General features: G+C 45.4%; 1 protein-coding gene across 2 annotated transcripts in view; it reads left to right on the top strand.

Annotated features, from left to right (window-relative positions):
• AATF (apoptosis antagonizing transcription factor) overlaps positions 1–24,338 on the top strand; it is a 108,081-nt gene that overhangs the window by 1,418 nt on the left and 82,325 nt on the right. For both annotated transcript variants that reach the window (XM_075904776.2, XM_075904775.2), the window contains exons 2-4: positions 9,387–9,578; positions 10,268–10,696; positions 11,766–11,903. In XM_075904776.2, coding sequence (XP_075760891.2) covers positions 9,387–9,578; positions 10,268–10,696; positions 11,766–11,903 — 759 coding nt within the window. The remainder of the gene's footprint in view (positions 1–9,386; positions 9,579–10,267; positions 10,697–11,765; positions 11,904–24,338) is intronic.

Below are 24,338 nucleotides of genomic sequence, written 5' to 3'. Positions count from 1 at the left end.
AAGAGGTCGCTGGCACTGGCCCATACACGGTCGAAGTTTAAGTGCTGACGCAGTAACACTTTAAGAACCCTCCTTACCATCGCAACGCTTTAATGTCACTGCCCCTTCTGCTCTCCTCATCAGAGTCCCTGCCAGAGAGTGAGGGGAGCAAAAGGGGCAGCTACCTCAGGACCTGGCTATTTAAAAGGGCCCAGGACTCCCAGCTGCCCCATTGCAGTAATTGAGGCGTGGCTGGGGACCCTAGGCCATTCAAATTGCCACTGGGCTGCTGGTATACTAATATACTGGTATACTAATAAGTCCTGGCAATTGCTTTTCCCCTGGCTACACACTTCAGTTAGAACTGCAAGTACACAATCAGACAGCAGCAAAGACCACAAAAACAACAACAACCCCCCCCAATACCATATAGTACCGTGTTTAATGTAAATTGCAGAGAAAAAAAAAGCAGCATTTTTTTCTGCATAGTAAAGTGTCAAAGCTGTATTAAGTCAACATTAGGTTGTAAACTTTTTTGAAAGAACCACCATAATGTTTTGTTCAGAGTTACCGACATTTCAGCATTATGAACTACCTCCATTCCTGAGTTGCCTGTAAATCTGAGGTTCTAGTATACCACAGTATGTGTGTGCTTTCCCTTTTTTCCACTGTTGGCATTTGTGTGGCCTGCCGAACCACTTGGTAATTATATTTCGATACCCATTTACCTTGATCCACAGCTCAGCACCTATGCGAGGCCTCTCCATTCTGAAGAGTCTCCCATATAAATCACTGGGGCCCTGAGTGGCAGCATGACAGTCCTTGCAGTTCATCATCTCATTTTGGTGGAGATGGATCTGTCTTTCACTACTCCTGCTATACTAGTGATTGTTTTAAGTTTTGTCTTTCAAGCATCCCAGCATTATGAAGGACTATCACTCTTTACTGCTCAAAATGTATTCTCCCCCCTCCCCCATATGAGTTTGCTGTGAACAACTGTATTCTTGTATTAATTCATATAAAGATGCAGCATCACAAAATTTAGTTTACTGCTGGGGAAATTAATGACCCACCATTTTAAGGTTCTTTAGGGGGTAGCCGAGTTAGTCTGTACAGGATAAACTTAAAAAACAACAAATGGTCTGGTAGCACTTTATAGACTAACAAAACATTTAGATGGTTTCATGAGCTTTCACGGGCACAGCTTTCTGACTTATTTTCATGTGTCCCTCAGTTTCTCTCTGCATGTGTCCCACATTTGGCCAGATTGGTTATACTGGTGTGTGATGAATTGATTGATTTAGTCACTGTTCCATACTAAGCAGGGCCTTGGACATGTATCACAGGGTCCTGTTGTTTGCATTGTGTCCAAAATGCATGCTGGTTTGGAGCTTAAAAATTGTACTGGACACCGAATATTTCACAAATTAAACCAGTCAGCCAAAGGCGGCTACAGATATGAGGGAGGATGTGCACCAGTGACGTCCTGGGGCAGCAGTAAAAAAAAATCTACTGCTGCCCCTCAATTTTCCTGCTGGGAAAAGGGAGAGATTTCTGCTATAGCGCAATGTCCAGATTGTGCCTAGGGGCTCCATCTGTTATCCTTTGACTGGTAGTGTCTGATGATTTTAAAGTCTCCATATGCTATCTAAAAGGGCCTCTGTTTTTCCAGCCTATCTCAGGACTGCATGTTGTTGGTCCTCTCCTCTCTTCTTCTCTGAGCCTCCATTTTTTGAATCTTTCCTTCCTATGAATAGTCCCAGTGGCTGCCTTTTTTGTCCCTTTTCCCAAGAAGTAGAGCAATTAAATGCTTGCAGCATTCTAAATAGCAGCAGCAACACTGACTGGAGCTTTGTTAATTTAATTTTGCAGACTGTGAAAAGGTATAGCAGTAGAAACCCTGTCTGCAGGCTCAGGCCTCCTGTACACTTAATTTGTTGACATAGCTGGTCAGGAGTGTGAAAAATGACACCCCCTAATTGACATAATAGCTATGTGATTCAACTCAAAGTTCTGGAGTAGATGCAGAAAAGTCATTTTGCCAGCATTGCTTATGTCATTTGGGGAGCTGATGTACCTATGTCTCTGCTAGGAGGGATTGCCAGTTTACTGTACTAGCAAACTCTGTGGCTGCGTCTAGATTGCCATGATTTTCCGGAAATGCTTTTAACAGAAAAGTTTTCCATTAAAAGCATTTTCGGAACAGAGCGTCTAGATTGGCACGGACGCTTTTCCGCAAAAAAGCCCCGATCGCCATTTTCGCGATTGGGGCTTTTTTGCAGAAAACAAATCTGAGCTGTCTACACTGGCCCTTTTGTGCAAAAGCTTTGCGCAAAAGGGACTTTTTGCCTGAACGGGAGCAGAATAGTATTTCCGCAAGAAGCACTGATTTCTTACAGTAGGAAGTCAGTGCTTTTGCGGAAATTCAAGCGGCCAGTGTAGATAGTTGGCAAGTTTTTCCGGATAAGCGGCTGATTTTCCGGAGAAACTGGCCAGTCTAGACGCAGCCTGTAAGCGTAGACAGGGTATTGTATACTTCATCATTTCTTCACATTTAATTCTCAGTTGGAAAGTTTACTTGGAGTTGGAAGCCTAGAAATGTCATTTTTATTTAAAATAAAGCTTAATATCAACTGTGTGAGGTCGATGGGGCTTCCCTTACTCCTTGCAGGAATAGGAGTACCAGTGCTGATGGAGGCGCCTTCTGAATTTGGTTTAGTAGGTCGTTACTAGACCTGCTAAATCGAACTCCGGAAGATTGATCACGGCAGTGCCAATCTTCCCTGTAGTGAAGACATGACCTTACTAGATGTGATGGTTCATTGTTACTTTGTTCTCCAGGTGTGGGTGGGTGTGGTTTTTTTTGTTTGCTTGCTTGTTTTTGCTCCTGACACCTGGTTTTCTTTTATCAAGCCCTTTTGCTAGCAAATTTTTAGAAATTGTTTTCTCCATTTTATTTAATGGCAATGTCCTCTTTAATGGCAATGTTTTTAGATTCACACCTACCATTTTTAACTGCTTAGGACTTCACACATTCACCCCATCACACCATTGCAGAATGCTTCCCTTGGACCAAAAAAAAAAAAAAATCAAAGCAAAGACACCGAACGCTTCTTCAGGGCTTGTCTGCATCACATTTTATTGTGCTCAGGCTTGATTATGAAGAGTTGAAAAGTAGCTATGTTAGTCTGTAACTTTAAGAACAATGAGTAGGTCTGTGGTTCATTTACCCACGAAAGCTCATGATACGATATATTTTTGCTAGTCTCTAAGGTGCCATAGGACTACTCATTGTGTAGGAAGAGGTGAGTTAGATCGCACAATACAGAATGCAATTTGCCCTCGTTTATACTGACTGGGCCATCATGGTCAGCATTGGTTCAGCTACCTCGACTCTACAAACCTGCATGTGAACCATTAACTGATGAGAAAACAGACATGGTTGACCTGTTAACGTTTTCTTGATGTTAAAGAATTTCTTGGCTTTGAGCCTTTGTGTGTATAGCAGTGGCTTTCAGATGCACATGAGTTAGGAACCAAGGATATGACCAATGGAGTTTTACAGGGCAGCCTGCAACTTCTGTTTATTTAGTTTCCCCTTCCAAGCAACGACCACCCTAAGGCTGGGTATTTTACTGTCTTCTTGTAAGTGCAGGATGATAGAGGTGATCAGCTGCAAGTTTGTTGCTTAGGAACTCAAACAGCAAGCAATTTCTGTTTTGTCTGTAAAGGAAACTTGAAGTACAAGCAAGTATGATGGCTGTGCATTTGTGGCTTAGTGGATAGCGCACTAGCCTGGGAATTGGGAGACATGGATTCTGCTACCACTCACTGTATGACCTTGAGCAAATCACTTTGCTTGTTATTCCCCTCTCACCCTTCTTCTTCTTCTTTGTTTAAGACTGCATGCTCTTCAGACAGGGCTGGGACCCTTCCTATCTATCAGTACAGTAATTCCTTATTTAACACTATAGATATGTTTCAGAAAATGATCGTGTTAAGTGAAAATGTGTTATGCGGGGTCAGTTTTCCCATTGAAAATAATGGAAAAGGTGAGGGTTGCATTTCAAGCAGTGGTGTCTGTTGGGACCGGGACATAAGGTTGGGGGAGAAAGGAGACTGGGTTACAGCAGGGAGGGGAGGTGTTTGGCTCTGGGGAAGGGAAGGAAAGAAGAGGGGGATTGGGTTTGGAGTATGTCCCTGTGATGGATCTGCTGGGACCCGCACTTCGTCCGGCGGGGGGGGAGGGGTCGCCAGGGAACGGTGCGGTGAGCAGCAAACCCTTTGCCGTTTTGCAGGGAGGTGGGGGAAGCCCCACGCAGCCGCCGGGGATAGGCCAGCTGGGAAAATCGTGTTATGCTGGTGTTGGTCGTGTAATTCAAAAAATGTTCCCTAAAAAACAAATTGTGCTATTGCAAAAACGTGTTAAGCGGGCATGTGTTAAATGAGTAATTACTGTATAGCACTCAGCACAATGGGAACCCCCATCTTAGATTGGGTTTCTAAGTGCTACTGAACAGATAATACAGGCAGTCCCCGGGTTACGTACAAGATAGGGACTGTAGGTTCGTTCTTAAGTTGAATTTGTATGTAAGTCGGAACCGGTACTTATTGTACCCCAGGTGTCCCTGATTCAACCGCTGCTGAAACTGACCAGCGGCTGACTACAGGAAGCCCGAGGCAGAGCTGCTTTGCCCCGGGCTTCCTGGAATCAGCCGCTGATCAGTTTCAGCAGCAGCTGACTTGGGGACGCCTGGGGTAGAGCATCTGGAGTGCTGCCAGGTTGGTCCCCAGAGCGCTGAGGTGCGGTGCTGCAGGGACCAACCCGGCAGCGCCCCAGCTGCTCTGTCCCAGGCATCCAGATTCAGCCCCTGTTGAAACTGACCAGCAGCAGCTGAATCAGACACGCCTGGGGCAGAGCAGCTGGAGTGCTGCTGGGTTGGTCTGGTAGCGCCGACCCTTGGCGTGGCGGGACCAACCCGGCAGCACCCTAGCTGCTCTTGGGGACGCCTGGGGCAGAGCAGCTGGGGTGCTGCTGGGTTGGTCCTGCAGTGCCGCTCCTCGGCGCTACTGGACCAACCGGGCAGCACCCCAGCTGCTCTGCCCCAGGTGTTCCCAAGTCAGCCGCTGCTGAAACTGACCAGTGGCTGATTCCAGGAAGCCCGGGGCAGAGCAGCTCTGCCTCAGGCTTCCTGTAGTCAGCCACTGGTTAGTTTCAATAGCAGCTGACTTAGGAACACCTGGGGCAGAGCAGCTGGGATGCTGCCGGGTTGGTCCAGTAGCTCCGCACCTCGGCGCTGTGGGACCAACCCGGCAGCCCCCCAGCTGCTCTACCCCAGGCGTCCTGATTCAGCTACTGCTGAAACTTACCAGCGGCGAGAAAAGCCAGGTCTGCTGGGGGGGAGAGGGGGGTGCAGCTAGTGCACCTCCCCTCCCCCCAGCAGACCTGGCTTTTCTCGCCGCAGAGGACGGGGGCGGCGGGACTGCAGCGCGTCTAGGCGGTCCCGCCACCCATGTCCTCCGCAGCTTTGCTCCGCAGCAGACCAGGGAGAGGCGGAGCGGTTTTTCTTGCCACGGAGGACGCGGGCGGCGGGATCGCCGCGGCGCATCTCGGCGGTCTGCTGGGGAGGAGGCGCAGCTAGTTCGGGGTTCCCTCACCCCATTCTTAAGTAGGGATCCGACATACATTGCATTGCTTACACTTTGTGTTGGTTGCCGCCATAAGCATTGCACGGGGGAAATCTAATTAATTGCAAACTTACTGTGCACTGTGGCTTGAGATGTTTGAGGAGTGTGTTTCATCCTATGGCTATGTCTACACCAGAGACTTACAGGGACGCAGCAGTGCTGAGGCAGCCGTGCCGTTGTCAGATCTCTTGGGAAGCTGCTCTGTGCCCACCGGAGAGAGTTCTCCCACTGACGTAATTAAACCAACTCCAGCAGACAGTGGTAGCTCGGTCAGTAGGAGAAGCTCTCCCATCAACATAGCGCTGTACACAATACCACTTATGCCGGTGAAACTGTTGCTCTGGGGTATGTTTTTTTTTTTCACATCCTGGAACACCGTAAGTTTTGTCAACATAAGTGGTAGTGTAGATGTGGCCTAAATGAGAAGCTTTGTATACCTTGTTTTCCGTAGAACAATGACTTTCCACCAAGCAAGTTATAGGAAGCTCCCGATTTCCCTTTCACCATTTTGCAGTTCAGTGCCTGCTTGAGAATAAGACATTTTGATCCCCGTGAATTTTTTTCCCCCCTAAGTAAACAGTTTACAAAAATGGGGCATTAACATTCTCAAACACACATTATAAAAGCACTTAGCGATGTTCAGCCAATCAGATCACTCGACTGGCTGAACAATCCTAACCCTATAATTTTGCATATAGGGTGCCTTGCGCATGAATGAAAATGAAGAGAGGAGAATATGTTATAATGATCCATGTTTGCTGGAATAAACCATTTCCCTGATTCTGAAGAACAGGGATGGGGGGGGACAGGAAGAGGAAGAAAACAGTAACTGTAATAAAGTCGTTTTCTATATTTAGTCATTTACAGCATTTAGTTATTTAAGTGTCTCAGAAACTTATTCAAAGCCCAGTGGGTATCTGAGTTACAGGTTATCTTTTCTTTACCCAGTTTTTCTGAGTCCTCTAGCCAGATAGCCAGCCTTCTTAGGGGGTCCCTGAATAATGGGATTCTCCTAAGTGGCACTGATCAGGCATATTCTATACCGTGCCTCATGTGGCCTTTATAGTAGGGCAATGGGGTGAATGTAGGCCACTGTTGATGTAACAAAATGAACTTGATATAATTATCTTTTGTGTTTGATAATGAATATATGGATAGCCTCTTGGAGTCACAGGATATTTTGCTCTAGTTAAAAGTGCTGCACTTTGCTGGGCTGTAGCATCTAAATGGCTTGCGAGAAACCTAGACTCTATTTGGAGGCACATTTGGAGTGAGTCAATTTTATATAACTTTCAGCCACGTGTTCTCCATTTTGATGGTGCTGAAAGGTGATATAGTTGATTAAAGCCATAGAAGAGTCTCAGTGATTTCCTTTCTGAAATACAGATGCCTTTGGAACATTCCTTTACTTCTGCTGAATTTTAATTAAAAGAAAGACTTTGTGTAAATGATTAGAGACAGTGCCCTAGTGGTGATACCCTGCACTGCCAGGTGGGAAACCCAAGTCTGAGACTTCCACTCTTCCTCTAGATGTTTCCTTCTCAACACTGTAGGGGGAGCAGAGAACAGGAGCTTGCTCGCTCTAAAGGTGAAAGATAAGGTCTTGCATGGGGCAGTGAAGCCACACAGCTGAGCTTTGAAGTCACTTTCCCTTACAGTGTGGGGAAAGGCGGATTTGTAAGAGGGTATCAGGACTGCTTTCTCTACTGTCACTGGTATGAATCCAGGCTAGGTTAGAGCAGTGACCAAAGGTTGTTCCCATGTGATGGCTGTTGAGTGGCCTGTGTGAGGTGACCTATTGCTTCCCAATAGAATCATAGAATAGACTAGACCTCGAGAGGTCGTTGAGTCCAGTCCCCTGCCCTCACGGCAGGACCAAGCACTGTCTAGATCATCCCTGACAGGTGTTTGTCTAACCTGCTCTTAAATATCTCCAGTGATGGAGATTCCACAACCTCCCTAGGCAATTTATTCCAGTGTTTAACCACCCTGACCGTTAGGAACTTTTTCCTAATGTCCAACCTATACCTCTCTTGCTGCAATTTAAGCCCATTGCTTCTTGTCCTATCAGAGACCAAGGAGAACAATTTTTCTCCCTCCTCCTTGTAACACCCTTTTAGATATTTGAAAGCCACTATCATGTCCTCTCTGTCTTGTTTTCTAAACTAAACAAGCCCAGTTCTTTCAGTCTTCCCTAATAGCTCATGTTTTCTAGACCTTTAATCATTTTTGTTGCTCTTCTCTGGCCTTTCTCCAATTTCTCCACATCTTTCTTCAAAAGTGGTGCCCACAACTGGACACAGTACTCCACTTGAGGCCTAATCAGTGCAGAGCGGAGAGGAAGAATGACTTCTCATGTTTTGCTCACGACACTCCTGTTAACACATTCCAGAATTATGTTTGCTTTTTTTGCAACAGTATCACACCGTTGACTCATATTTAGCTTGTGGTCCACTATGACCCCTAGATTCCTATCGGCAGTACTCCTTCCTGGACAGTCACTTCCCATTCTGTATGTATGAAACTGATAGTTTCTTCCTAAGTGAAGCGCTTTGCATTTATCCTTATTAAAGTTCATCCTATTTACCTCAGACCATTTCTCTAGTTTGTCCAGATCATTTTGAATTTTGACCATATTTTCCAAAGCACTTGCAACCCCTCTTACCTTGGCATCATCTGCAAACTTAATAAGCATGCTCTCTATGCCATCATCTAAATCGTTGATGAAGATGTTGAACAGAACCACTCCCAAATCAGACCCCTGCAGAACCCTGCTTGTTATGCCCTTCCAGCATGATTGTGAAATATCAGTAACTACTCTCTGACTGGTTATCCAGCCAGTTATGCTTTTCTAATCTTCCCCCTGCATACCTGTGTTTGCTTATACTCATTCTTTGTAATTTGACCTAGTTTCCTCTTTTTATATGACTCCTTTTAGATTTTTAGATCATAAAAGATTTCTTGGTTGATCCAAGGTAGTCTCCTACCATACTTTCTATCTTTCTGTCTTTCCTACGCAGTGGAATAATTTGCTCTGGAGCCCTTAATAATGATTTTGAGCCCTTCTTCTTAATAGAGAAGGAGTCCATATGTAAGAGAGATTGCTGCACTTTTTGCTCATTGTTAATGACCCAAATGATTGTAACCAGGCCTGAATATACTACTCCGCTCTCCCCTATTGAGTGGAATTCGACCTCTGTGCGCAAGCTGTGCAATCTGTTGGCCTTTAGAACTTGGCCTTCAGAGGATATAAGTGGGTCTTTGTTAAAATGCTCTTAATGAAGTTGTATGAACCTGATCCGATTTTTTTTGGAAGCATGAAAAGCTTGTCCTTTGTCCACCAGGAGGTTTACTACCTTTGTGGTGACCCTGGGAGAAGCCCCTCCATGGTTGGTGAGAGTCAGATAGGTATTGAAGAGTTTTGGTTCCAAAAGTGAAGTTAGTGGGCTGTGTGCACTCAGGTGACTTCTTGGACAGTTTTGTAGAAGTCCTAATATGACTTGTCCTTTAACTCATGTGTTAAAGGCCAGTGTATGTCGAATGCAAGGTCTCTAGTTTTTGTCACCTGGATCCACAGAGGATATAGGTATTTAAACCAGGTTGCTTTCTGGCAGTCGTAGATAGAATCTCTATCCTGTTTCACAAGCTTGAATTATGCACTTAGTTTGCACTATTAACTAAGTAACCCTGCACTATTAAATTCCCTCTCCTCTTCCCAGCCACTGCTGCCAGAGTGATCGACAAGTTTGATGAAGGTGGAGCCGAAGAGGACGTCCTTGCCGTTGGCAATATACGGAAACAAGCCTCTGCCTCCCTCTTAGAAGCTGATAAGAGGTACAGCGGGAGAGCTGTCTCTCGCAAAGCCTTGCAGGAAGAACAGTGGAGAGAGTCTTTGCCCGGAGCAGCATTTGGTGAGAAATTCATTTCCCTTTCTCCATTCTCCCCCCCCCCCCATCCAAACTGCCACAAATACAGGAGTAAATGGAATGCTAATACAGGGGAGCTCTGCACGGTGCTAGGAGTCCCAGCTCAGCAATGTTTAAGTCTCATTGACTTCATGTGCTCAGAGTTAAGCTTGGCTTCTTAAGTGCTTTGCTGAACTCATTAGCTCTGGAGGAAGGGAAGTCTCCAGGACCGTGACTGCTCTGTGCAGAAGAAGGAAGGGCAGTAACTAACTTTCAGGTACAAAAGATTCAGCCAACTTAAGTTACCTGGCAAGGAAAGTGGCGGGAATTCTGTGTGGAAATACCTGCCATCTTTACATTGTCAGCCCTTGAGAACTGTAGTGGCTTAGTGCTTATGTACAATTTCTCATTATAAAGAAACGTGTAACAAAGCATGAGCACTTTGTTTGCTTAACATTGCTTCATTATTAAATGGGAAAGTCTGTCAGCTAATCAATGTTCCTGCAAAAAAGTGTGAACTAAGGTTTCAATTTGCAGATGTATCCTTATAAGCCCCTTGGTTAGCCTAAGGAAGGAGCAAAATTGTGCCTATACTTATCCCTAATGGCTTAAACCAGGCCAGACCAATTGTATGCTGGTAATGGACGTTTGTGATGAAATAACATTGTTTAAATATCTCCTTTTCTAATTATCAGATGAAGAAACCTCATCGGAGAGAGGCTTTGATAGTGGAGATCTGGAGGAAGAACTGGATGATGATACTCTAGATGCTACCGCGGATGAGGATGATGAGCGTTGCAGCGATCAGGATGACTTGGGAAATGACAAAGAGGAAGGGGGAGAAACATCTGCCCAGCTCCAAACACCAAAGTTCAGTTTCCAGAACATCAGTGACTTTGAGAAATTTGCAGAAGGGATGGATGATGTGGGGAGCAGTGACGAGGAGGAGGAGGAAGAGGATGCCGGCATAGAGGAAGGGAGCAACGAAGAAGAATCTGGGGATGAAAATGAGGAGGACGTGGCAGATGCCAAAGAGAGCGAGGATGATGGGGGGGTGGTAACCTTCTCTAAAGAAAAAGTGTCTGAAGAAGTAGAAAAGGGAAAAGCTGTGCAAAACCAACTAGGTTTGTACATAGAATTTGCTTTGTATTTTGAAGAGGCTTATGCTTTGTCTATGCTAGAGAAATTAACTGTGCTAGGAACTCTTTTGACCCATTTGCATGTTGCAACACCCCCTGGAGTAGTTTTAAGAGCTTACAGCAGGTGTTCTACCAGCTGTGTTACATAGACTGTGGCCTGGTCTGTGCTGCAGACTTAAACTAATACTCTGTCAACAATTGGTTGAGGTGAACCACTGTTGAGCAGTGGTATGGTACCAATGTAAACAAGGACTTATTGCACTATATGTGTTGCTTGGGACTCAGATACGAGTTGGTGTTTTGGCATGCTTTAGTAATCCGTCCCAGTGTGTTGGCTGGAAAGGGGGTGCCAGTTTTCTACCCCTTTATGAGCGCTGTCCTCCAGAATGGAAGATTTTAGATTTATTGGGAATTACAATGGAAACTGAACACCCTCCTCGCTACCTTTATGATGAGCGTTTTCTAATGTAGGTGTACATAGTGATTAAAGATGTCTTCATTGGCCTCTATGGCTAGTTGTCTCAGCTAACCCAGAAGCTTCTAGCTTGCTGATGACAACCCGTCAGTGCAGGTGTTAACCATGACATGCTGATTGTCTGCTCCCTCCTTGTGGAGATTCTGTAGTTGATACCCTACCCCCATCACAGGTCCCATCCTCCCTGGAGCCCAGATTTTGCCCTGCAGGGCATGATATAATATGTGGCAGCTGAACTGGTGCTGAGTGCCGTCTCCTTGCTCTTTGGCAATTTTTACGTCAAATGATGGAGCTGTATTTAACCTGGGCTTTGGCCGTTCCTTAATTTAAATTTCTCTTGCAAATTTTAACAGAAGCCTTGAGAAGCTTTTAGGCCACTGTCAAGTTGTCCCATTAAATTATGAGTCTCCATTTGCAAAGTGTGGTTGACATAGGAAAGTGCTGCTTAGGAAGGAGAGCAGAGTGAGGTGGCTGATGCGTTCTGATTCACGGAGTCTTTAGGAGGCAGGACCACAGGAAAATAAGTGAATAAATGTTCTGGCAATGTAATCCACTTTTCGTTTCCTCTGTGTTTTAAAGCCCTGTGGGACCAGCTGTTAGAAGGGAGAATCAAACTTCAGAAAGCCCTTTTAACGGCCAACCAGCTTCCACAGCCAGATATATTCCCGGCATTTAAAAAGGAAGGGGGGCAAGAATTTGCCAGCGCACTCAAGAACAGTAAGTAGCTTTCAGTCTGTCTGTTTGGTGTCAGATCCATAGACTCTGTTGGCAGGGAGACCCAGGTTGTGTGCTCAGTTGTGGGCTGGCAGAGGCTTGGAGTCAAAGGGAGCCATTATCTTCAACCGTGGAGACAGGGATTTGTGCCCTATAATAGCAACCCTGTCGTTAATTAGGGATCAAGTTTGAAGGCTCAGGTGACGGTCCCATCCAAGTGTATTTGGGCTAAATTGCAAGTCACTGATGTGAGAGAGGCAGGACTTGAAAGATGCAAACTCCTGTCATATAAATCGTAAATTTTATTATTTACTGATATCGTGGTAGCCCCTTGGAGATGGACCAGGACCCCGTTGTGTGTGTTGTGTGTTTATGCAGCACCAAAGGCCGTTCCTGCCCCCAAAGAGCTCATAGTCTAAGTAATCTGTGCCCTTATCCATATGTATTGGGCTGGATTTACCTTTGGTGGTGGTTACTTAGCACTATGGTGCCTCACCAAGGGTACGTCTAGACTACAGGCTTTTGTCGACAGATACTATTGACAAAGCCTCTGTCGACACAGAGCATCTAGACTACAGCCAGTTCTTTCGACAAAGCAAGCCGCTTTTTCGACAGAGTCTAGACACTCTCTTTTGAAAAAGCACAGTGTGGATGCAATAGCACCTTTTGTCGACAGAACTCTGTCAACAGAAGGCGTTATTCCTCATGGAATGAGGTTTAACGCTATTGACAAAACTGCTGCATTCTGTCGACTTACTGTCGACAGAACTCAGTGGTAGTGTAGACGCAGGTATAGTTTTGTCGACAAAAGTCGACTTTTGTCAACAAAACCCTGTAGTCTAGACACACCCCTTGTGGCCACACTGACTTCAGCAGCATTACCACTAGAGTTCCATGTAGCCCTTCAGGGTGAATGAAGGTTTCTTTTTTTTTTTTCTTTTTTTTTCTTGTTAAACCTTACAAGTGATTGCTTAACAGTTCAGCAGAGTCTTGGTCTGCTGCATCCTACGTGATCTGTCCTCCGCAGAGGATACCTTCTGGAAACGGTTGATTTCTCTTTCTGTGTCTAGTCCGTAGGCAGCACTACACCATCTGACACAAACTTCATGCTGTGAGGCAGAGAGTCGCCAAATCATGAGACTCTCTATACCCTGGTGTAATGTTGCCCATGTCTGAGTTGCCAGGTGCTTGCTGTCTGACAGGGTAGTAAGTATCCATTCAGTTAGGAGCCTGATTCAACTATTTAACAAACAAAACCCCACAACGGTAATATTCTTAATGATATTGGTCAGAAGCTTCAGAGGGGTAGCTGAGTTAGTCTATAACTGGAAAAACTTAAAAAACAATGAATGGTCTAGCAGCACCATAAGGACTAACATGAAGAAGTGGGTTGTACCCACAAAAGCTCATGATACCATCTACATGTTTTGTTAGTCTTTAAGGAGATATTGGTCAGGTAAGGCTTTCAGTGGGTTCTCTAAGAGGTGGCAAATAAAATGCACCTGTAAAACACTATGCACTCAGAACTCATTGCCGTTGACTTTCAGTAGGCTTTGGATCAGGCCGTTGTTACCTAATAATGAAGGAAATCAAAGCCCATCAAACCTGTTTAACTGTTCTGTATAAGAGAGGAAAGTGGATTTCAACAGGAGTATTTTTGGACCCTAGTAATGAAAAATAATGAACTACATGTACATTCGCCTCTTCTTCTGCCGCTTTAAATTATGAGAATGAATGCACCAAGCCATTTAAAAGATCACTGAGACGGTTGTTTCTTTAAGTCAAGATTCTTTCTTCCTGATTCTGGATATTTTCCAGCTTGTAGACCCTTATAGTTCATCAAAGACAACACTGTAAAGCATTACCTTTTGATTGCCATTTCGGCAGATCCCAGCCAGCCCTTTGGTATTGGTTCTGTGTTCAGCCTCCTTCTGAAATGTGCCTATATTCACAGGCCCGGCCCTAGGGCAAGGTGAGCAAGGCAAATACTTCGGTCCCCACTCTTTTGGGGCCCTGTGCTGCTGAGTATTCACCATCCACTGGCAGGCCTGGGGCCCTGCTCCCGGCATCCTGCCTTGGGCCCCGCAAATCCTTTGCCCGGGCCTGTATATTCATGTCCAATTTAATGGGTGGCTGTAATAATGTCAGACCCCTGTGAGATTTTGGCTTAGAGTGGCAGAATCCTTGTAAGACCTGAGATAGAAATGTAACCGTGTTAGTCTGGGGTAGCTGGAACAAAAAACAGGACTATCTAGCACCTGTTCATGAAAAACTTCCTAACTATGTCAGGGTGGTTAAACACTGGAATAAATTTCCTAGGTCCTAGGGGAGGTTGTGGAATCTCCATCATTGAAGATATCTAAGAGCATGTTAGGTAGACATCTATCAGGGATGGTCTAGATGGTGCTTGGTCCTGCCATGAGGGCAGGGTACTGGATTTGATGACCTCTCCAAGGTCCCTTCCAGATCTAGTGTTCTATGATTCTATGACCTTTTGGCACTATCAAATCTGAACCTAAATCCTGACCCGGAGTCAGCCTCTGACTGAACCTAATAGCCCATCCTAAAGATCTGAACATGTTAACTACTTATCATATCTCTGCTTGCAGCAAGTGAGGTGCTTTATACAGTAAAACTCCATTAGTCCGGCATCCAATGCTCCGGGACTCCTGATAGTTCGGCACCATCAGGAACCCGGAAGTGCTGGGGCAGCCGGACAGGCTTCCCCCATTCAGCTGCTGCTGAAACTGACCAGCAGCTGAATCGCGGAAGCCGGGAGCAGAGCAGCTGGGGTGCTGCCGGGTTGGTCTGGTAGCGCCGCCCCTCAGGGCGGCGGGACCAACCCGGCAGCACCCCAGCTGCTCTTGGGGATGCCTGGGGAAGAGCAGGTGGAGTGCTGCCAGGTTGGTCCCGCAGCACCAAAGGACGGTGCTGCGGGACCAACCCGGCAGGACCCCAGCTGCTCTGCCCCAGGGGTCCCCGATTCAGCCACTGCTGAAACAGATCAGTGGCTGATTCCAGGAAGCCTGGGGCAGAGCTGCTCTGCCCCGGGCTTCCTGGAATCAGCCGCTGATCTGTTTCAGCAGCGGCTGACTTGGGGACCCCTGGGGCAGAGCAGCTGGAGTGCTGCCGGGTTGGTCCCGCAGTGCTGAGGGGCGGCGCTATGGGACCAACCCGGCAGCACCCCAGCTGCTTTGCCCCAGGTGTCGGCCTTCAGCCGCTGCTGAAACTGACCAGCTGTGTCAGTTTCACCAGCAGGCTGAATCCGGACGTCTGGGGCAGAGCAGCTGGGGTCCTGCCGGGTTGGTCCCGCAGCGCCGTCCTTTGACGCTGCGGGACCTACCCGGCAGCACTCCAGCTGCTCTTCCCCAGGCGTCCCCAAGAGCAGCTGGGGTGCTGCCAGGTTGGTCCCGCAGCCCCGAAGGGCAGCACTACGGGACCAACCGGGCAGTACCCCAGCTGCTCTGTCCCAGGCGTCCCCAAGAGCAGCTGGAGTGCTGCTGGGTTGGTGCCGTAGTGCCGCCCCTCGGCGCTGCAGCACCAACCCGGCAGCACCTCAGCTGCTCTATTGCAGGCATCCCTGCTGCTGAAACTGACCAGGAGCAGCTGAATCAGGGACGCCTGGGGCAGAGCCGGACTATCGTAAGGGGGGGCTATGAGAGGTCTGGGGTGGCATCCCCTCCCACCCCACTCCAGACCCCTCATAGCCCCCCCTTCTGATAATCCGGCACCCCCTGGGTCCTAAAGGTGCCGGATTATCAGAAGTTTACTGTATATTCAGGTTAGTTCTGCTGCTTTAAATGAAGTAGTAAAGAGGGAGTGGGGTGGGAAAGGCAAATTCCCAATAATACTAAGCTGACCTTTTAGTGAAATGCATGTTATTAATGTATTTAATGAGATGCATTACAAACTGCAGCAAGTGCCATGTTTCATTACAGGTCTAAAATGCAATATCATTAAAGACCTTTAACAGAAACAAAGGTTGACATTTTGATATTTCCCATAAGCAAAATACATCCAAGCACATGGAATATAATATAATACAAAGACAACATAGGGGAGATGTTAATATTTTAGTGGTCGGGGCATGTTAAAAGGAAATCTACTGTTTCATAATAGGGATGCCAAAACAGGCAAATGATTAAATGACAGCGCTTAATGGTTAACCATTTTAACTTGGGTCCTGTTGTTTGGACCACTGGCCCCATTTTGGTCATGAGGTCTTGCTGTAGCAATGGGGCCCAATTGCCCAGCCAGCTGGACCCTCCGCAGACGAGGCTGCTTCAGCCTGTTGTGGCTGGCCATTAGCAGAGCTCACTTGCCAGGGCTGGTTAACTGGTAAGCATTCTGGTAAAGCCTCATGCTTACTGGTTCATTTACATTTAACATCCCTATTTCAATAACTGCTTTGTGATTTTATGTCATCTGCCACCCCTTTTCTGTAACCTGGCCAGGAGAGGTGGTAATACTATAGATTTATATTTCTGACGTCTTAGGCCTAGTCTACACTACTGTGGGCCGTTGCTCTAAGTTACGCAACTTCAGCTTTGTGAATAGCATAGCTGAAGTCAGTGTACTTAGATCTACTTAATGCAATGTCTTTGGTGCAGCGAGTCAACTGCAGAGGCTCCCCTGTTGACTCCACGTACACTTCTCTTTCTGTTGGAGTACTGGAGTCGACAGGAGAGTGCTCAGCAGAAGATGATTCTCTACTAGAAGCAGTACATCGACCTCTGTTCGATCAATCACTGCCCTTTGATCTGGCATGTAGGGTTGCCATGCCCTTACGTTCACTTTTTTGTCCTGTATTTAATTTAACCAAGAAAAGAGAGGACTTGGGTGCTACCAGGGATTATAGCTGGGACTAACGGGATGATACTAGAAAAGAGATATTTAGATTAAATCTCAATAAAAGCGTTTTAACAAAGGCGCTGTTGGGGCAAAAAGCTTCATAAGATTCAAAGGGGGATCGAGTGCCAGCATGGTTAACGAGTGAATGTTAGCGAATTGTGGCCGTGAAAGCAAATCTTACGTCTCTTGGTTTAAGACAATCTGTAATTACTAGAATGAGACCTCTGTGTTGCAGATTATCCCTCCTCTGATTACTGTGGGGTTCTGTGCATCTTCTTTGGAAGCACATAGTGCTGGCTGCTGTTGAGGATAGCACTGAAATAGATGGACCACAGGTTTGATTGTGTCTGGCAGTTCCTAGCTTTATTAGGTTGTAAAATGGTCTTCTAGAAAAGCACTAGAAACTCTATTCCATGGGCCTCTGAAAGGTAGCTTGAGAGTGCATTAGGGGGAGCAATGCTGCATTGCTTCAAAGGTGGTAGGCTAGAAATCTTGTAGATCTTTTTCATCTTTAGGTTCTACGAGTGTATCAAATAGGTTAAACTTGGTGCATTGCCAAGGGAATCCAGTATTTTGTATTTTTGCTTGTTAAAGCATCTGTGGCAGAGGTCATGTCATGTTTATCCGTTAATCTCTTCAGGGCAGGGAACTTGATCTATGTTAGTAAAGCACTATATGAATTTATGGTGCCTTGTAATTGATTTTTAACAATATTGAGTTCAGGAACTTTCTCATTAAATCATCTCTTGTTTAGTGTTTTCTACTACTGTTCATGTAAAGGACAAAGATGAAATTCCATTTCTCTTGATATAATTTGTAATGAATATAGGATGTAAACGTTTCTTTTTTTTTAAACGAGGTGCACTGTATTGGTCTGTGACTTACTAATGTTGTCACTACCGAGCAAAGTTGTTGCATATTTTTGACTTAAGAAGTGTGGATCAAGTTGGGGTCAACTTGCTTTGTATATGGGCCAGCATCTTCTAACTCAGGGGTGGACAAGATATGGCCTGCTGGTTGGATTTGGCCTGCCAAGCCATTTGATCTGGCTTGCAGCCCACCCTGTTGCTACCCCAAGGTTCTTCAAAATGGTTGGCAGCTTCCCTCAGCGAGGAGTGTGTGGTGCCTAGAAGGAGCCGCCAGCTGTTTTAAACAGTGAGGCATGCCCCTGGCAGGGTGGGGGGAAGAGACTTTGTGCACTGCCCCTGGCCCTGATTGGCCTGGGGGCGGGGGAGTGTGCGGTCTCCTTCCACACCAGGGGCACACGGCGCGTAGAGGTTGCTGCTATCTGTTCAAAACGGCTAGCGGCTCCCTCTAGGCACCTGGCAGGGGGTGAGAGAGTTCACGCGCTTCTCAGGCCCCACTTCCAGCTGCAATGATTGGCCTGGGGGTGGGGGAGTATATGAAGTCTCTCGCCCCCCAGGGATGCACGACCCTGAGCTGCACACAGAAGGAACCTCCTTGAGCAGCCTGGCACTGCTGCAGGAGGGAGCCTGCCTCAGGGAACCTCTTGAGCTGCTGACCAGGAGCTGCATAAGGTAAGTGACTCCTGGCCAGAGCCTGCCATTGGCATCCCAGCCCCTACCTCTTGCACCCCAGCCCTTCCCACTTTTGAACTCCCTGCCCCCTCCTGGCCTAGATCACCACTCAGATCCTCTGCACACACATTCCACCCCAGGTCACAATTCCCTTCCAGATCCTGCACCCCCTGCTGCACCTCTCCCCTGGGTCAAAGTTCACTCCTGCAACTCTACTTCCTCCTGGACCCTGCACCTCAATCCCCTACCCAGGTCACAACCCCCTACTTTGCCCAAACTCCCTCTCCGACCTCACACCCTCTCATACACCCCAATCCTCTGCCCAGAGCTTCCTTCTGCACTCAGCCTCCATCCCAAATCCTGCGCTTTCTCCGTAAAGAAGTGTGGCCCTTGACTGCTTTCCAAAATCTTGGAGTGGCCCCCAATTAAAAATGATTGCCTACTCCTGTTCTAACTGACCACAGTGATAAAATTAGTACTTAATAAGATTAGTGGCTTTTCGTTGTGGTTGATTTCTAAGCAGTCAACAGACTTGGATCACTGTTACACTGGCTGTACACCGAGATCACTCTTGTAATGCCAGTTTAATGCCTGATACATCCCTGGTCTTCAGCCTATATCTTTCCCTTTTATGGGGCTGAATACTGTGATACAAAGATCATTCTCTAACTACTAGGCTATGTCTACACTGCCCCCTCTTGTGCAAAAAAAAATGCAAATGAGGCAAAGTGGAATATCACCGTTCCTCATTTGCATAATTAACAAGGCTCTGTTTTTGCACAAAAGCCTCTTGCGCAAAAACAGAGCCTTGTTAATTATGCAAATGAGGAACGGTGATTTTCCACACTTTGCCTCATTTGCATCTTTTTTGCGCAAGAGGGGGCAGCATAAACATAGCCCTACTACAGTATAATCCCTGTGGATTAGCATAGTTTGAGAAGTTACCTAATTATGTCTTTTGCAAAGTTGGTCCAGAACAGCGGTAGGCAACCTTTGGCCTGCTGCATGTGGCCCATTGGGGTTCTATGTGTGGCCCCCGAGACATTTTGTTTATCATTGCCCATGAACAGGGGTGACAGATTCTGCTGGGTTTCATCCATGTAGCTTTTTTTCCTACCAGTATTACAAAAATGAAACATTTAAAGCAAGGCCACATGAAGTGAGGAGTGTACTGATTGCACCCGATCAAAGCTCTGCTATGGTTCAATCGGCACCCCCCACAAATTCTAGGTACACAAGCACAGTTAGCAAAACTAACCTATCTCAGGAGACTATCTTGGTTATGACAGTCTTGCAGCCCAGTGAGATAAAAAGGAGGGCCCCTCATGCGGCCCACTCAGTAACCCAGTTTCCCTTCACTGGTCCAGTGTGTCCTACTTCTAAAATGTAATTTGAAGTATGAGAGCACCGCTTGTTTACTTGAAGGGTTTGGGTTTTGAAGCTCTGGAGAGTGAAAACCAATGACTTTGCAGAATGAAGCCCATGTTAGCCAGAATATCCATACACAACGTGTATATATTTTTTGTTTACGAAGTGACTTTTGATTTGCAGTGGTTACTGCAGAGTTCTCCAGTATGAACTGTGGCTTCTGGTTTAATGATTCGGTGAGCCTTTTGATCCTGAAGGATTTTGCAAAAAGATGTGAAGGCCCATTGTGTTAAACAGTAAAGAGCCATCTCCCCCTCACTTTGATGTGCGGGGCATTAAACGAATGAATCTGAGCTCTCGTTCGGTACTTCGTTGACCAGTAGCCAATCAGGAGCTGGAGCTTTGTCGTGTGGACAACCTCTGCAATGTATTACATTCTTGCTTCTAGAGCTTTTGTGCTTATGGTAATTTGTACGTGACCTTTGAAGCCAATAGACATCACCTGGTGAAATTCAAAAGGCATTGCCCACTGTAATTATAAAAAACTGCCTCTTGAGTTGATGCAGTATGGGCCTAATTCCATTTCTGATGGCCAGCTTATTTTAGTATAAATCAGCGTCTAATAAAAGTCCCAATTATGACCAGATCAAGGGATTTAATGTTGGAATAGAAATAAAAATGGCTTCTGTATGAATGACTCTTTTTTAAATTGGTCTAGTGGGCTGGGCATAAGGCTGGAGAGCTCTGAATTCTCACCCCAACTCTGCCACTAATTCATGACGTAGCTTTGGGCAGGTCACTCAGCCTCCTGTTTCCTAACCAGAAGAATCTACAAGGATTTTTACATAAGGGTTTTTGAGGATTAAAGTAGCTAACAGCCTTTTGAGGATGGGAAAGAGCTTCATAAATACTAAGTATTAATATTGCTGAATTCTGTCATTCGGCGGTATGCTCCAGTCTTGAGAGACAAGATTTTGGATGGCGAAAATAGCAATGAAATGAGAGTTTTGAATTGGATTACGTTCTGCCTAGGGATGGCTGAGCCGCACACATGCTTCTCTCCAAATTAGTGGAAGAAATCCTTCATTACATTGGGTTTTAGTTAGTTTCATGTGGCCTTTTTTAAAAGGAAAAAAGTGGGCTGGTGCTTCAAGTAGCATGAAGCGATTGGGTACAAAAATATCAAATTCAAAATCCTAGGCAATTGGACATTCAGAGGAGCTTTCTTCCCTCAATGGCACAAAGAGCCATTGAAAGTCAACAGAAGTAACTCTGTTTTTTTGTGCCTTTATAAAAATCTGAGCCTTAATATTTTAATTAATCTTTTATCTGTTAGCTTTTCTCGAGTGTATCCATTGCTTGTAGTGTTCCATGCCTCCTTTCTGCCCAGAGAAAGAATGAACATTTTGGATGGAGAAATGGTCTTTTTACATTTGCCAATATGACCCTTTCCTCTTTCCAGTATGTCTGAATGAGATGGTACAATTCTGTTAGGGATTTGGGCAATAGTTAGAGCCCTGCACATCTGCAGATATTCACTTTATATCTGTGGGTATCTACATCTGAAGATATCCACAGATCATTTTTGCAGATGTGGATACCAATTTTGTATCCACGCAGGGCTCAAGTAATAGTATTAAAGAGCCTGTGGTAAAGTTTCATCTGTAAGATTTGTTTGTCGTGTAAAAACCAAACCTAGGCAGAAATAACAGGGTCATGTACAATTTCCAAATTAGGACTGAAAAAGAGAGATTTTTAAACTCTCTCTTTTTGGTAAGCAATCTAACGGGGCTTGGACATTCTCAGATGCCTGAGATCTCAGGTTCTGGTGGATGATTTACTGCAAAATTGCTTATAAATTGAAGTAGAAAATGTTTTGCAGACCTGGCAGCTTTCAAGCCTCACACCCATTTGTCACCCAGCATTTCCCTTTGTGTATAGAACAAGAATTAATTAGGCTGCACTGCAGGAAAAGTTTATGGCCATAATTTATATAGGATGAGTTTCTGTTTAAAGAGACAGCATTGCTTTGTTTGCACTGTCTTACTTTTTATTTCATTTTTTAAAAAATCCTTAATTATGCTCCTGTTTTTTTTTCCTTTTTTTTTACATATCAATTGGCGATCAGTCTTTGGTAATAGAGCTCATGTTTATTCCTGCTTTGCTTCCATGGAAGAAGTCTTCGTGGTCTTTTCATGCTACCGCAATTACAGCAGTCGCTCTGTGAATATAGTGCAAATGTTTAATGCTCTCTATACAGAAACCCCCATAGCTTAAATTTCTAAGGTAATTTTGCTGGGAGTGGTCTGTTTCCACAAGATAGATTTGTATTCTCTTGCACCATATCTTCTAGTCTGGTCCAGGACATGAGATGCTGCATGTATTTAGGATTTTACACGTTCAATTAATTTTTTTTTAATAATCAATGCAAGTCAGAACTTGCAGCCTGCTCCTGATTTGCACATTAAAGAGACCCATTAATTAAAAATTCCAATCCCTGGCAAGTTCCCGCAGGATCCCTGCATTATTTACATAAAAAAGGAGACCAGGGTGCAAGTTTCTGTGCTGCGTCTCCACATAGATTTCACACTTGCAGTTAATGGTCTTCTGTGTTTTGTCTTTGTTTTGGAAGAGCTCCGTTCTCCTTGATGGTTCCACAGGAATGTGTAATTCCCTCAAAAGGGCAAGGAATAATCAAAGTGGGATGGTGATGGCAGTATTCAGGGGTCAAAAATTAAACAGTTCCGGGGATCGGGACTGCTTATGTTAAATCTTGATTCATTGCCAGAAAAGTATAGCTAGTGGAAGGGAGCAATGAGAGCTACAAGAAGTGATCTCTCTTCATCCACAAGAGCTAGAATCTGATGCTCTCTATGTCCTTTCATAGCTGTGACTCTCATCATTTTTTTTATAGCCCTGATAGGTTACAATATCTCACTGTTCCAATTAACATCCTGCTTTCCCATAATCCCCTCCCACTTCACTGTGAACCTGATTTTTTTTTTTTTATATATCTATCGTTTAGAAATGGATGAGATTTCAAAAACTGGTAGAGCTAGAAACCAATACTTTATGCTGTTGGAAAACAGCTGGGAATCCCAGCTTTTAAACAGCACAAATTAATCTCATAACTAGTAGTTGGCGGGATCTGGAGCTAAAAGAATGGTAAAATCAAAGCTGGGTTATTACAAAAAGCAAGATGTTAATGGAAAACACGAGACTTTTAAAGAATGGGTATCTGTGTTTTCTTTTTAACTTTAAGACTTTTCAGTAATTCCATAAAGCTTATATGACAGTAATCTTTTTTTGTTCCTGCCTTGTGGTTCCATCTGTCAGTGGCATATGAAGAGCTGTTGGAATTCTCTCTTGCTTCTTTCACCATCGTAAGCTCAAGAGAAGCATCAGTGGACCAATGAAAGGAAATGGAGAAAATAATCAGACTTGGGCAAGAGGCAAAAACCGAGTCTAGTATTTTCTCCCCTTAAGTCTAATATTTTCTTCATTGTAGCTTCTTTAGTACTCTTGACCATGCAGTTCTACTCTGCAGATTTATATCCGTATCAGGGATGGTGAAAGGTTAACTGGTAAGCATCACCCTACATGGATAATGCTTACCAGTCCTGGTTAACTGGTAACAAGGGGTGGGGCTGGAGCAACTCCCTGCCTGCGGTGGCAGGGGGCTGTGCCAGCCCCACAGGGAACCCCTCGTGGACAGGGGCTGCTATCATCTGAAGCAGCCTCTGTCCATGGGTCCATGGGTGGGAAGGTAGGGGCTGGGAGCCAGAAGGGCTGGGAGTGTGACCCCATGGGCTGGAGACTGCTCCAGCCAGGCTGGACTGGTCCCCAGCCCGGGATCCCGCTTTAGTTAACCAGTTAAATGTTGGGCAAACCGATCGTTTAACTGGTTAACTGATTAACAGGGATTTTACATCATTAATGAGTAAAATTATGTTGTTCGGGGTGTGAAAAATCCACACCCCGAGCAAGAAAGTTACACCAACTTAACCCTTGGTTTAGACAGTGCTATATCCTCAACATAGCTACCAGCACTCATGCTATACCGATTGGAGAAGCTCATATGTCAGCATAATTATATCTTCGCTCAAGTGCTACAGTGGTGCGCAAAGCTTCATGTGAAGACAAGCCCTTCGATATTGCTAAGTGAGGGAACCATGGCGGAGGCCTCAAATACTAACTATTTAAGTTTTATGGAGCTATGGAGAAGTTTGGCAGAGTTTCTTATTTAGTTACAAAAGTCCAGGGTTTTATTTTGTATCTAATGCATTTGCCATTCATATTGTAGGGTTCATACCTACCCAACATAAGTATTTGAGTGGAACAACACAAATGTTTTCAGGACAGTCAGCTTTGCCACATAGTTGTCCAGAACAGCGGTTCTCAAGCTTTCCAGATGACTGTGCACCTTTCAGAAGGTTGATTTGTCTTGCGTACTCTTAAGATTTACCTCACATTAAAACTACTTGATTACAATATCAGACCTAAAAGTACAGAAATGTCACAGCTTGTTATTACTGAAAAATTGCATATGTTCTCATTTTTGCCATATACAGGCAGTCCCCGGGTTACATGGATCCGACTTACATCAGATCCCTACTTACAAACGGGGTGAGGCAAACCCGCACTAGCTGCAGACCAGGGAGAAGCGAAGCTAGCGCCGCCC

Source organism: Pelodiscus sinensis, chromosome 21 (assembly GCF_052426305.1).
Source record: "Pelodiscus sinensis isolate ZL-2025 chromosome 21, ASM5242630v1, whole genome shotgun sequence".
Classification (NCBI taxonomy): domain Eukaryota; kingdom Metazoa; phylum Chordata; order Testudines; family Trionychidae; genus Pelodiscus; species Pelodiscus sinensis.
Note: the sequence above shows the minus strand (reverse complement) of the source record. Positions and strands in the feature narration are given on the sequence as shown.